The 15,386-nt window shown below is 42.2% G+C and overlaps 1 protein-coding gene across 5 annotated transcripts in view; it reads left to right on the top strand.

The window, feature by feature from the left end:
• rapgef6 (Rap guanine nucleotide exchange factor 6) overlaps nt 1-15,386 on the top strand; it is a 260,059-nt gene that overhangs the window by 87,575 nt on the left and 157,098 nt on the right. For all 5 annotated transcript variants that reach the window (XM_008104747.3, XM_008104745.3, XM_008104746.3 and 2 more), the window contains exon 5: nt 2,499-2,568. In XM_008104747.3, coding sequence (XP_008102954.2) covers nt 2,499-2,568 — 70 coding nt within the window. The remainder of the gene's footprint in view (nt 1-2,498; nt 2,569-15,386) is intronic.

Raw genomic sequence — 15,386 nt, 5'->3', positions numbered from 1 at the left:
TGGCGGAGTCAAACTGTCACGACCCAGGCTGCAGAGCACCAATAACCATACACAGAGGCCAGAATCTATCTAATATCTTTATTAAGGAAATATATAAAGTTAATAAAAACAAGTATAGGAAATAGTCCAGAAGTAGACCTTTCAGGAAAGGTCAAAATTAGTCCAAAAAAACAATGTCCAATATGAAATATTAAGGTCCAAAGTTGTAATCCAATAACCGAAACACTCACTTGCCAAGCAAGTGAGGGGAGATGACAAGGTCCTTTAGTCCATGAACTTGAGCAAGGCTAGGAAATAACTTGATTCTTGGAACACAAAGCTTGATTCAAGGCAACAAGGAAACGAGGAGCAAGAACAAGATCCGTGGCAATTACTTGGCGAGGTCCGGGAAACAAGGCAAGATCCGGGGAGAAAACAAGGCTGAGAACGAAGGCTTGGAACAGGAACAAAGGCTTGAGAGCAGGAGTAGCTGTCCACACACGCTGCTCCGGTAGCTGACGAATTGACTCCGCAAGATTCCTTCGGGAGCAAGGAACCTAAATAGGCCTCGTTTTCCCACCAGAGAACACTTCTCTGGGGAATCAGAAACGAAAGTCAATCTCTGTGTCCAGATGTATGACTCCCTAAAATTTCTCATGGGAGCAGGCTTAATCATCTGAATGCTTTGCTGCAATTCTCAAACTCCTGCGATTAGCTTGCTGCACTCCTTTTTGCTGGAGATAATAATTACGGCGCGAAAAAGGGGGAGAACTCGACTCAGGGCTTGTTTGGCAGATTTCTGGAAGACAAGCCTCCTGCAGGTGCAAAGGCTCAATTTCTGGCTGAAATGGTTCCTTTTCTGGCTGAAATGGTGGAAAACCTAAGTTTTCCTCTTCATCAGTCACAACAGCACTAGGAATGGGACTACATGGCCCATGAGTCATCACACGACTTCACCCTTGGACCTTGGACTGGAACTCAACTCGGCTTATCTCTTCGCTCCAAAACTCGGCTTGGCATCATTCCCGTCTCTGTGGCTGTCTACTGTTGCTGACTACTGGCTTTGTTCCCGACCCTGACGCGTTCTCCTTATCCCGACTTCGGACCGGCTTGACTACGTTACAGCGTTCTGCTCCTTTAACTCCTGGCTCGGTGTTTGTCTCTGCAGTGGTTTGCTGCTAACTCTTCAGCGTCTTCCAGTTTCGCTTGTTTTTGCCGTTAACAGCAAAGAGCTTTTTAGCCCGGTTTGGGTTCTTGTTTCAGTTTGGAATCGCTGTTGTACTTCTGGGTTTTGGGAAAGTTTTTGGGGCTTCATAACTGTTTGCCTTTGTTTGTTTTGCCATTTTAAGCCCGTTTTGGGCTGAGTTCAATTACTCTATGTTAAATCCGGATTATATCTCTGGTTAATCTGGATTATATGCCAATTAATGCTTTTGGCGTTTTTTCCTGCTTTGACTGCCTAATAACACTGGAGATTAAGTGTTTCAAGGGGGAAGAAGCTCGCTCGCTTATACCATAGTTAGTCTTTAAGGTGTTCCAGGATTCTGCAAGGGTCTGGAAAATTTTGTTTTCATAATCAGGGGTTTATTTCGATTGTAAATATTAACCTGACACTGCTGTAAGAAAGGTTCTCTGAGGTTCCAGAACCACCCGCAATAAGTGAAAATCAGCGAAGTAGGGTAGCTGTATTTATTTTAATATTTATACATTATTTTAGTTGTTATACACTATTTTAAGTCTTTATAACCAATCGTGTGTTGCTAAATTGCTTCCTTCTCCTCCCACTTGGGCTCCTTTTCTCTCCCATTGGCTTCTCCTTCCTCCCTTCCTTAGGCTGTAAATTATAAATTTTAAATGATTTATAATAGTCTTTTAGAATTTATTGAAAAACTGCGAAACAGTGAATTTGCAAAAAGTGAATCACGAAGTAGTGAGGGAACACTCTATATTAGTTTTAAATTTGGATTTTAAAATATTTTAAACTTATTTTAAATAAAGGCCACAGACAGACACTTAGAATCATAGAATCATAGAATAGTAGAGTTGGAAGAGACCACATGGGCCATCTAGTCCAACCCCCTGCTAAGAAGCAGGAAATCGCATTCAAAGCACCCCCGACAGATGGCCATCCAGCCTCTGCTTAAAAGCCTCCAAGGAAGGAGCCTCCACCACGGCCCCGGGGAGAGAGTTCCACTGTCGAACAGCTCTCACAGTGAGGAAGTTCTTCCTGATGTTCAGGTGGAATCTCCTTTCCTGTAGTTTGAAGCCACTTATACAAAATGTACATCACTTTTGGGATCCTTATGGTCAGGAAGATGACCAATACATTCTATAAATAAATAATATGTAATATCTCCTGATGCTTTGTTGTGCTTATGGTATTGCCTCTGACATTGTCACATCAAATATGATTAAAAGATTATCACACTGTAATAGTAGTCACTATTACTGTATTTTATTCCATTTGTGCTTATTGGTAATGCAAACTAACAGTTCCCTAATTATTTTTTTCTCCCCAGTTTTGGCAAGCAATCTGGAGGAAAACGAGGTTGTGAATGTATTGTATTGGAGCCTTCTGAAATGATTGTGGTAAGAATAGACCTTTAAACATCAAAGTGTGGCGTTTTTTTCTGCAGGCGATGAAGTCACTTTCTCGGCATGATCAGCCTAGAGAGAAATCTACTATAGATTTCCCAGATTAGCAATATTATCTCATAGCAATTTCTTGTATCAGTAAAATTTTGAGATATTAGGGCTCACATGTAATCATCATCATCATCATCATCATAAACTTTATTTATATTCTGCCCTATCTCCCCAAGGGAACTCAGGGCAGATTCCAACATACAATAGCAAACATTCAATGCCTCCGTAAAACATACAAATACTGACATAAAATCCCAGAGAAACCCCGCATATGAAAATAACATTAAAAACTAACATCAAGTTAAATCCTGACATCAGTAAATTAAACCTGTACATAGCACAGAGTTTGAAAGAGTTATTTTTAGTACAGTCCTCAGAGTATCACTGCTTTTTAAATCCTGTAGCCAGAACATGTCTTAAAAAAATCCACTAAAACTTCTCAAGGATATTACATGGATGAATTCTGTGTAATCAGAATAAGAAATGCTCTGTATTACCTTTTTGCATGGTTGCATCATTATCAGCTGTTATATGTAAGATCATCTCCTTTGTATGGGTAGTTTTTAAAAAGTAATTTCTGAAGTGTGATATATACCAATGCTACCTAACTCGTGTAAAAGATGGTAGTAGCAATAATACAAAAACCAACAATATTTGCAATTGGTTTGTAATTCTCTTAATTGATAATGCATTCATCTTTTAAACTTCTTTTTTTAACAAAACAGAAGATTACCTTTAAATCATGTCATATATTGTATTTGCTTTGATTTGTAAGCCACTCTGAGTCTTGGTTTTGGGGAAAAGATAGGACATAAATGTAATGGTTAATAATAATACATCTGTTATGCTTCAGTTTGTGTATTTAAAACTTTTTCTTATTTTGTCTGCTTTACGTTGTATTATATTTTAGAGTCATTGTGTGTACATAAGCATGTGTTGGCTTCGACGCGGTCTGAATTACGGCTCTTGTATAAGGTCTGGTGGATGAATGGCATAAGCACTTTGCATTGTTTTAAACTTTGTATATTGTATTTTATGATTGTTTTAACTGTTTTAACGTTTTAGTTCATTGTATAATGGTGTAACAGCATCAATTGCCACTCGGGTGAGAAGGGCGGGGTATAAATAATTGAAATAATAATAATAATAATAATAATAATAATAATAATAATAATAATAATAATACATGCTGCTGTTTAATTGGAAAAGATTAAGCAAATCGAAGTGAGACTTGCTGACTATTTTCGCTGTTTTTAGTGTCAATTTCTGGGCTGAAACTTTAAATATGAAGTACGGAAATACAGATTGAGCTTGTAAACTGTAAAAGGAGTTCAGAAATAAAATACTTATTATCTATGGATCTTTTTATTTTTTAAAATGTTTTACCCCACTCCCACCCTCCACCGCTCCCCGGATCTTAATTTCAATTTTATAAAGAGGCAGGGACACATTAGTTAAAAAAAAGAAATTACTAGAACCCCTTTCATTTTTAAAGCCCAAGATATGGGTTAAGAAATGTGTGTCTTTCAAGTATATTTTCTTGGCTTACTGTCCAGTGTTGATGTTTTGAGATATGCCTATGATCTAGTAGTTTTTATCTCCTATTCTGTTTCACTAGCAAGTTCATGTTCAAGCTGGATCACATAAGATTGAAAATACCAACTACCTTTTTGTGTGTGGCTGCATCGTTATCAGCTCTTACATGTGAGATCATCTCCTTTATATAGGTGGCTTTAAAAAGGCTTTTATTTTCTGAAGTCAATCATCTTATATCAGTCACCACATGGCAGCTTTCTGGCTCATGTTATGTGCTTTTGTTTTACTAATTGATGCAGCTATTTTCTCCAGATTGAGTGATTCTATATATATGTTCTTGCATGCTTCTTTACTGTAAAAGCGTGTCTGTACATTTTTATAGTCTCATGGAAGTGTGCAGCAGCCTCCTTCACTTCTTTTGAGGTTTGGTTTCCACACTTCTTACATTGGATCCTCTGTATCCATGGATTTTTCATCCATAGATTTAACCATCTACAGTTTGAAAAAATCCCCCAAAGCAAAGCAAAGCTTAATTTTTCCATTTTATATAAGCTTACTATGTTATTCTATATAATGGGACTTGGGCATCCACTAATTTTGGTATTTGTGGTGGGAGTAGTTCTGGAACCAATCCCCAGCAGATGCCAAGGGCCCGCTATATGCTAAACTTCATGTTAATTGTCTATGGTGATATTCCTTAAGTCCTGGTGTTACCATCAGCTGCAACCAGTTTTCTTTTGGCTTGCCCTGCCAGGTGCTATTTGATTTTTTAGTGATCTCGAGGAAGCACAGTGCAGATTATTTTACTCCAGAGACCACTCCTCATGTTCTCCAGCAGGCATACTGGTAGGGTTCATAGCTAGGCTTTGTTTTCTGCAGTAAGAACAATGTTAATGCTGTCTGCATGACGGTTTCCCTTGAATTAAAGAATGAAACTTGACCAGTTATCCTTACAGATTTATATAGTTCCTCTTTCCACTTAGGAAGGTTGCAAACTGAGCACCTTACTCCTCCTCCCATTGAATGTATTTAATTATTAAGTTGAAAACACGTTGAGGCTGCTGCTGTGCCCTGCATGTGTGTATGTGTATGTTTTAGGGTTTGCTGCTGTAGCATGGTTTTTGTATCTTTACATGTTTTTGATTGGCTATTTGAAATTTGAAACCTCTTAATTGTTTTAATTAAAAATAAATTATGGTACAGTAGAGTCTCACTTATCGAACATAAACGGGCCGGCAGAACGTTGGATAAGCAACTATGTTGGATAATAAGGAGAGATTAAGGAGAAGCCTATTAAACATCAAATTAGGTTATAATTTTACAAATTAAGCACCAAAACATCATGTTATACAACAAATTTGACAAAAAGTAGTTCAATATGCAGTAATGCTATGTAGTAATTACTGTATTTATGAATTTAGCACCAAAATATCACGATGTATTGAAAACATTGACTACAAAAATGTGTTGGATAATCCAGAATGTTGGATAAGCGAATGTTGGATAAGTGAGACTCTACTGTATAAGAAACTTTAAAAATAAAGGTTAATTCATTCCTGTCCTGTTGGCATCTCCCTTACATAAGATTATTTATGCCTGGTTAAAATATCAATCTAAAAGAGAAATGGATCTTTAAAAGATTTTTGGTCTTTTGTTGGCCATAGCAGCCATCAAGATTTTTGTATGCACTAAGATTCTGCAAGGTGTTGTGTTACTTTTGGTTCATATGTCACTTTTCTGTTACATATGTATATATGTGCCTTTAAGGTGCCTGTTGACTTATGTCAACCTCATAGGTTCACAAGGTTAGGCAAGGAGTACTAACAGGTGGTTTTGCCTGTTCCTTCTTCTGAAATATAGCCTGCAATGTTAGCTTCCAAGATGAGAGAGAAGTGCATATAAATATTGACAACATCAATTCAGAGATCCTGCATGTCAGCAATATTATTTAGTAATGCTTGTCATTTTCCATATTGTGCACAAATAGAAAAACTTAACTGCATCAAGGTCATAATTCTAGTTGCTTATCTGCTCTCTGTGGCAGCAAAGGAAGACAAAATCACATTCCCTCTTAATGTATAAAAGAGAGTGGCAGTTAAATGGTTTTGTGCTGCTTCTCTAATATTAAGCAGGAACTGATGTGTGGAGGATTGACCAAATATGAGATTTGCTGTTGTGGAGTTGCTTGCTTTTTAACAATATGTCATTGCAAAGTTTTCCTCTGAAAAATCTTGCTGTCCATGATTTCAGTATAATAAATTAGTAAACTCTGGCTATTTCTGTGTGAGGGTGCCACAGAGTAAGTAGGTCTACCATTGTGTAGGTAACACATCTTGTTTGGTCTTGTTTTGTTATAGCATTTGTTTTGCTGAAGGTCTATGCCACATGTGTCAAACACATTTTTACAGTCTTACAATTACAAATGGCCCTTTGAAGGCAACCACAAGGCTGATGTGGCCCTCGGTGAAAATAGTGTTGACACTCCTACTTTATGCTAATAGGTATTGCTGCAGAATTAAAGTATGTAATTCATTGTGAAAGATTGGAGGCACAGTTTGCCACTGGTCTATAAATTGGCTTTTGGGATACAGTTCTTTCTGAGGGAGCTTAGATGTAATGAAATTTCTGAGTAATACCAAAAACCAAAACAAAACATTTAACTGAATTGTTATCAGGATCCTTTCTAGAAGGCATCTGGTGATAGATTTTGAAGCATTTACTTCTTGCTTTAAAATTAACAGGACCTTATCTGAAACTCACACTGGTATTTGTGCAGCATAAAAAGGTTTCACACTCAGCATTGCCCTGGAAGCTTTATAGTACTGAATGTAAATGAATTGTCAACAAAAGATCTTGGCAATAGGGGATTTTCCAGCTTCTCTGGTTATATTTTTCAGTTCCATAATGCTAGCAATATCTGAAGGAAGCAGGTGGGTGTAGTTACTATAGTTTCCACTTACAGTTATTGTGTTTCTTTTCTGGCAACAAAGATATTTAACCTTTCACTATTATATTATTCAGACTATATTTTTAATACTCTTTTTGCTGGAAAGCTACTTTGCTGTAGGCCCACAGTTTCCTTAAAACAATAGTGTTGTTTTTTTTAAGTGAACATAATAAGAAGGCTTGCTTATTGATGTGCTAATCAGTGAAAGAGCCTCTCTGAGCTATCTTGTAACTTGTGTTTTGAACATGTTAATGGTTTGAGCCAAATAGTACTGGCATTGGTTACGAAGTGAAGACATGCCTGGAAAATCTATATTTGTTCAGCCATAGGGAAATTGTGGAGAAAATTATTCAATATTGCAATAGCAAACTCATCCTCTAAGGGCAAATCTTACTTCACTAGTAATACTAGGCATGTGTGGGTAGGTTGGGAAAACCCCAAAGTTACAGAAGAATTTTTAAAAGCTTTAAGAAAAAAACCTGTGAGGTGGCCCCAGCCTCCAATACTTCTTAATGAGGCCTGAATATTCTTAGTGACTGAAGAAAGCACAATATATGTTGGGGAAAAAACATATGATAGAGGAGGATATCCTTGGCGAGCTCATAGCTAGCTAGAAGCCTGAACTGTAGAATTCTGCTCTGCAATATTTTGTTGTAGTTATTACTTGTCCCTCCTTGCACTTGAATTGAAGATCATAGAGGTCTGATTAACACTTGCCTTGCTCATCTATCTATATATATAAATGAGTGATGGCATCACGGCAACCAACAAAACAAAACTACAGGCCCCCCAACCTCGAAATTTGACAACACAACCCATCATCCACGCCTCTAGGTTGATACAACAAAAAGAAAAGAAAAATAAAGTCCTAATTAGAGGGAAAGGATTAATTGTTTTTATCCAATTGCTGCCAGTTAGAGGACTAATCTCTGCCCACTTGGTCTCCTAGCAACCAACTCAGCCCAGGGGACAGGCAGACTTAGGCCTCACTTAGGCCTCTTCCACAGATTATTATTATTATTATTATTATTATTATTATTAAACTTTATTTGTACCCCGCTAGCATCTCCCGAAGGACTCGATGCGGCTTACAAAGGCCAAGGCCTCAACACACAATATAACAATACAAAACAAAAAGCAAATTAAAAACAATTAAAACAGTATAAACAACAAGCAATAACAATACGCTAAAACACAATAGAACTGGGCCGGGCCAGAGTAATGGGTACAAGATTAAAAGTGCTGATGTGACAGGTGATATATAAGGCTTATAAGGCAAGTGTAGAGTGCGATATGCGATCTTAATTCTAATAAAGTGCTTATGGGACTTGGTATTGGAGATTTCCTATTAATCTGGGAAGGCACATTGGAACAGCCACGTCTTCAAGTTCTTTCTGAAGAATGCCAATGTAGGGGCCTGTCTGAGATCCTTGGGGAGGTTGTTCCAGAGTCGGGGGGCCACCACAGAGAAGGCCCTGTCTCGTGTCCCCACCAACCGCGCTTGCGACGCAGGCGGGATCACGAGCAGGGCCTCTCCAGATGACCGAAGTGAACGCGTGGGTTCGTAGACAGAGATGCGGTCACGGAGGTAGGATGGTCCCAAACCGTTCAGGGCTTTGTAGGTAAGCACCTGCACCTTAAATTGAACTCGGAAAATAAATGGCAGCCAGTGGAGCTCCTTGAACAGGAGGGTTGACCTCTCTCTGTAAGGGGCCCCAGTTAACATCCTGGCTGCCGCTCGTTGGACCAGTTGGAACTTCCGAGCCGTTTTCAAGGGCAGCCCCACGTAGAGCTCATTACAGTAATCCAGTCTGGAGGTGACCAAGGCATGGACCACCCCGGCCAGATCAGCCTTCGCGAGGTACGGTCGCAGTTGGCGCACGAGTCTCAATTGTGCGAAGGCCCTCCCAGTCACCGCCGACGCCTGAGCCTCGAGTGTAAGCGATGAATCCAAGAGGACTCCCAGACTGTGGACCTGTGGCTTCAGGGGGAGTGTAACCCCGTCCAGCACAGGTTGCCACCCTATACCCCGGTCAGGTTTACGATCGACCAGGAGGACCTCTGTCTTGTCAGGATTGATCTTCAGCTTGTTCCTCCTCATCCAGATAGACACAGCGGCCAGGCACTCGACCAGCACCCGAGAGGCCTCCTTGGAATTAGGTGGAAAAGAGTAGTAGAGTTGTGCGTCATCTGCATAGAGGTGACACCCAACTCCAAAACTCCGGATGACCTCTCCCAGCGGTTTCATGTAGATGTTAAAGAACATGGGAGACAAAGTAGAGCCTTGCGGGACCCCACAGCTCAAAGGCCAGGGGTCCGAGCAGGCGTCTCCCAGCTTCACCATCTGGGATCGACCCTCCAGGAAGGATCGGAGCCACGACAAAACCGTGCCCCCGAGACCCATCCCGGAGAGTCGTCCCAGAAGGATACCATGATCGATGGTATCGAAAGCCGCTGAGATGTCCAAGAGAACCAACAGGGTCACACTCCCCCTGTCCAGCTCTCTACGGAGGTCATCCACCAAGGCGACCAAGGCTGTCTCGGTGCCGTGACCAGGCCTGAAACCAGACTGTGACTGATCTAGGTAGTTGATGTCATCTAGAAAGCCCTGGAGCTGGGAGGCAACCTCCCGCTCCAGCACCTTACCCAAGAAAGGGAGGTTGGAGATTGGTCTGGATTATATGGCAGTGTAGACTCGAGGTCCTTCCACACAGATATATAACTCATTTATAATCTTATATTATCTGCTTTGCACTGGATTATCTTGACTCCACACTACCACTACAAAAACATTGATTACGAAAAGGCAGACTGCGTTGGATAATCCAGAACATTGTATAAGCGAATGTTGGATAAGTGAGATTCTACTGTAATATGAAATAATTACTGGGATAGAATAATGCAGAACAATATAATCTCTAAAACCAGGACAGTAAATAAAGAGCAACACTCTGAAAGCAGGGAAATTGGAAATTCCACAAAGGAAACAATCAGGGCCAGCTAACACCTCCCAAGAAACGATTCTTCCAGAAAGGAAGCTGAGAAGGGAGTGAAGCACTGTGTATTACCAAAGTCATTATTATTACTATCATTACTATTATTATTATTATTGTTGTTGTTGTTCTTGTTATGTTGCGGTCAACCGTGAAAATGAATACAATCTGGCTCCAAGTATTCAGAAACACTAAAATCAGAATATATAAAAATTAATGTGGTATAATAAAACAGAACAATACAATCTCTAAAATCAGAACACTAAATAAAGAACACCACTCTGAAAACAAGGGAATTCCAGACAGGAAACAATCAGGACCAGCTAACACCTCCCAACAAAAAATTCACTCAGGGAGGAAACAGCCAGGCTTTAAAGCTGCAAGGCCATTACATCCTAATCATTTTCCCTAATTGCAGCATTTATACTTGCCTCCAATAGACAATATTTCTTTCTCCTACCCTGGACACTATTCCACAGGGATATAAATCCCACTTGCCTGGCTGCTTCCTACCTAGGGGAATCCATTGTTGGCCAACATAAATAACATTGAATAACCCTGCATAATCAAAGCCTGGCAAATCCTCTGTTTTCTGAGGGCCACAGCCTTTCTGTCTGAGCACGTCATCTACACAGACAGTAGGTGAACAGGCAAAATTGCAAAAAATAACACTCTGAAAACGGGAATTCCAGACATAAAACTAACCAGGCCCAGCTAACAGCTGCCAACAAAGGATTACCCAGGTATGAAGCAACCAGGCTTTTAAGCTGAAAGGCCATTACATGTTAATCATTCTGGCTAATTGCAGCATTCATACTTGCCTCCAACAGACAAAAAAAGGTACGACCATAAATATTGTTTATCCACAAGCTTTAGGAAATAACATATAGTAACTACCACCTATGCCTCAATACTTTATTTTCCATACCACCAGATTTTTCCATAGCAACGTGTGGCCGATCACAGCTAGTATACTATAAGGAGTGTAAACTACTTTACGTAACAGCTGTATAAATGAAATGGGCAGTAGAGCCAATGGCTATCTGTAGATAACATACTCAAAATCCTATCTTGGTAACTTACATTATCAAGTTCAACAACTACTTTAAAATATTTAGCATATCGTTCATCCAAAGTTCTAGCATTTTAAAGATTCATTGGTTTCAGTAATATACACTTCTTTCTTCGTGTACTCTGTGAATGCACACTAATAGAGAAGGCTGCACCCGCTCAGGCTCCAACAAAAACTCTTCCAAGCTAAAAGTTTGAATTTTGGCGGTAGCCACGCCTCTCTCCCTGCAGGGCTCACTTCGGACTCTTCGTTCTTGATGTCTACCACATGCATCAAGCATTGCACACAGTGTGCCGCTAAGATTCCTGACTCAGAAAGCCACGCCAAGTGCCTCCTCTGCCTTGGCGAGGCCCCTGTTGTCGGTACCTGCCACTTCTGCCTAGCTCTCACGGCTCAAGTGAGGAAAAACAGAGCGGCCTTAGGGTGGCGCTCTACGAGAGGACGCTTGTGCCGGACCCTACTTCTTCTACTTCCAGGGCGGTGTCGGCGCCAGCCGTCAAGGCCCCTTTGGTCTCCTCCAGGGCCTCCAGGTATTCGAAAGCAGCTAAGCCTTCTAAACCACCGTGCACGGTGACTACAGCTACGGTGTCGGCTCGGTCTGGTAGGGTGGGACCCTCCTCGACCTCGAGCTCCTTGGCCTCAGTGACTTCGGTTCGTTCCCAGGTGGGGTCTCTGCCATCGACCTCAGCTATGAAGATTGCCTTTAAGAGGGCCCAAGAAGAATCTCGACATGCCCAGTCCGATTCAGCAGCTGTCGGCCCAGTTTCTCCGTAACCAGGCAAATCTATGAGGGTGCCCTCTAAACAGCCACCAGCAAAGAGGCGGATGACTCAATGTTCTTCCTCCTCGGCCTCCATGCGAAGAGATATCCCTTCTTCCTCGGTGACTTCGTCGAGGAGATCTTCGCCCATTGAACTGGCCCAGCAGCCTCAAGATGTTTCTCAGTCCCCCCCCTCAGCAGTTGTCTGAAGATGAAATTCAGGACTCACCCCACCACTCTGCTCAAACAGTGGTCAGGGTACCGATGCCTGAACATCGAATATCTTGGCAGCAACCTTTTCCCCCGACCTCAACTCCAGAACGGGGAAGACAAATGGCCCGCTTAGCCCAAGCGGCTCAAGCCTCGGCCTCCAAGGACTCTCGGCTGCCTGCTGCTCCTGCTCTTGAGGTTATGTCTCCTCCAGAGACTGTGCTTTCATCTCCTCCTCAGTCCCCTCAAGGGGCCGAGGACAATGAGATAGACATCTATCACCCAGAATCCATCCTTTCGGCTTCTGTCATCTCTTTGGGCCTCGACCTCTCACCCCCTCATGATGCCTACGAGGTCGACTCTCCCTCTGCGACAGATAATGTCCACGCTTTCTCTGATCAGATGGTCAGAATGGCTGATGCTCTAGGGATGGAAATCAAGCCGATTTCTAAGGCTGTGACCGACCCTGTCTTCAAGAGGGTCCAAGCCCAAGCTCCTCCGGCTACTCTCCTACCGTTCTTGCCGTTCTTCCAAGCTTCTTGGAAAACACCGTCCTCAATACCGCCCACCTCAAAGAGGATTGAGGCCTGGTACCGTACCAACGACGACACTATGGAATGGCTCAAACACCATCCCGACCCTAACTCTATGGTTGTCAAGGCTTCCCAGTCATCCGGTCGTCAGTCCAATTTGATGCCGTAGGTCGAAGGCTTTACTCTGGGGCCCTCTTACTTTGCAGGATGGCTAACTATGGGGCTTGTATGGGCGCTTACCAGCAAATCCTTTGGGAAAAAGCCCAGCCTTTCTTTGCGAAGCTCTCTGATGAAGATTGGTTGGTCCATAGCACGCTTCAGCAAGAAGCTGACTCCTTAGCCCATCATCAGATCCAGATGGCTAAACATACTGGTGACACTGCCGGCAAAATTATTGCCCATGCCGTCGCCATCCGTCGTCATTCCTGGCTGAGGTCGTCGGGACTCTCCTCATCCTCTAGACCAGGGGTCCTCAAACTTTTAAAGCAGAGGGCCGGTCCACAATCCTTCAGACTGTTGAGGGGCCGAATTATCATTTGAAAAAAAAAAAAACCCAAACAAATTCCTATGCACACTGCACATATCTTATTAGTAGTGCAAAACAACAACAATAACAATGAAAGACCAATACAATATTTAAAAATGAAAATAATTTTAACCAACATAAACCTATCAGGATTTCAGTAGGAAGTGTGGGCCTACTTCTGGCCAATGAGATAGTCAGGTTAATTAGGATTGTTGTTGTTGTTGTTGTTGTTGTTGTTGTTGTGTGTCTTCAAGTCAATTCAGACTTTGGGCGAGCCTAAGTCCAAAATTATTTATTTATATATTCATTTACTACATTTATTTACTACATTTATATCCCACCCTTCTCACCCCGAAGGGAACTCAGAGCAGCTGTATGTACATACAATATATTATATTATTATCATAGCACAATATTAGCATTATATATTACTATATTGAACTATACCACTATACTGTAATATTATATCTATATATATATAAGGGTAATGAAATTTCGGCCTAGGACAAAACAACAAAACTACACATCCCAGAAACACTAAACTTGGCAGCACAACCCCTCATCCATGCCTCTACGTTCATACAACAAAAAGCTCCAGCTAATCCAGAAAACGGCCAGGCTTTGAGGCTGCAAGGCTATTCACTGCTATTCCACCTGGCCAACAAAGGATTCCCATAAGCCACAGCAATGCGTGGCCGGGTAAAACTAGTGTAATATATAACATATAATTAATATTATTATATGGTATTATTATTAGTATTATATTGTATAAAATGATAATATTATTATCAACATCATATTTATATACAATATATTATATTATTAAAGCTGATATAAAAATATTATATTATAAATGAGGGCGGGGGCCAGATAAATGACCTTGGAGGGCCGCATCCGGCCCCCGGGCCTAGTTTGGGGATCCCTGCTCTAGACAGGTCATTGAGGACTTACCTTTTGATGAGTTGGGACTCTTTAATGCTGGCACTGACGACAAACTCAAATCAAACCATGACTTTAAGATCTTGGCTTCAAAGTGCGGGGTCGAACAACCTCACGTCCAGCGCACTCGATGGTTTCCTCATCGTTTCCCCCTTTTCCCGCCTCAGCCCTTTCGACAGCAGGCTTTCAGGCGGTCTTCGGGTTCGAGCCATCAAGGCCAACACCAACCTCGCCGCTTGGCTCAGGCCCAAGAGCAACGGGGTCGAACCACCTCTGCCCCTGCTCAAACGCATCGTCGAACCTGATGCCGTACCTTCGTGTCCACCCTCCACATTCGGTACTGTTGCAGCTGCCCTACTACCTCTACAACCCTCCGTCCCGTCATCTCTGCACGTTTGCCTCTTCACAGACCGTCTGGACCCCTTCTGTCACCAGTGGGCATCTATTACTTTGGATGCTTGGGTTCTCCGCATTGTTAGAGAAGGTTATGCCTTAGGGTTTGAAAAACTCCCTCCTACAGGCCATATCTCCCTCACCAATCCCTCTCCAGAAATTTACTCCGAGATCGACTGCGTCCTCTCCAAGGGGGCTATTCGGCTTTCTCCATCCGAACAGGACCCTCAAAGCTCCTTTTCCAGATACTTCATGGTCCCAAAGAGAGGGGGAGGTCTCCGCTTCATCCTGGACTTGCGGGCTCTGAACCTGTTCATTCGTCCAACAAAATTCCGGATGGTATCCATCGCATCCATTCTCCCGATGCTTCAACAAGCAAATTACTTAGTGTCCATAGACTTATGCAATGCATATTTCCACATTGCGATACGAAAGGCCCACAGACGTTTTCTTTGCTTCAAGGTCCTCGACCAGACCTACCAATTTACCGTTTTACCCTTCGGCCTCAACATGGCACCGAGGGTCTTCACCAAGGTGGTAGGCATAGTTGCGGCGCACCTTAGACAGCAAGGCATCTCAGTGTTCCTGTATCTGGATGACTGGCTTCTTGTCGGACCCGACCCAATCGTGCTACAGCGCCATGTCGAACAGACTCTCCAACTGTTGGACACTCTCGGCCTCCAGCTCAATGGCAAGAAATCTCACCTTGTCCCATTGAGGAAAATCCGCTTCATCGGCACTCTCTTCGACTCTATCGTCCAAACTGCCTCTCTTCCATCCAACAGGTTTCTCGCCCTCTGTCATCACCTCACAGTTTGCGAACACAACCAGAGGGTTTAGGCCCGATCCGTC

Source organism: Anolis carolinensis, chromosome 2, assembly GCF_035594765.1.
Source record: "Anolis carolinensis isolate JA03-04 chromosome 2, rAnoCar3.1.pri, whole genome shotgun sequence".
Lineage (NCBI taxonomy): Eukaryota > Metazoa > Chordata > Lepidosauria > Squamata > Dactyloidae > Anolis > Anolis carolinensis.
This window is presented reverse-complemented; position numbering and strand designations above follow the sequence as displayed.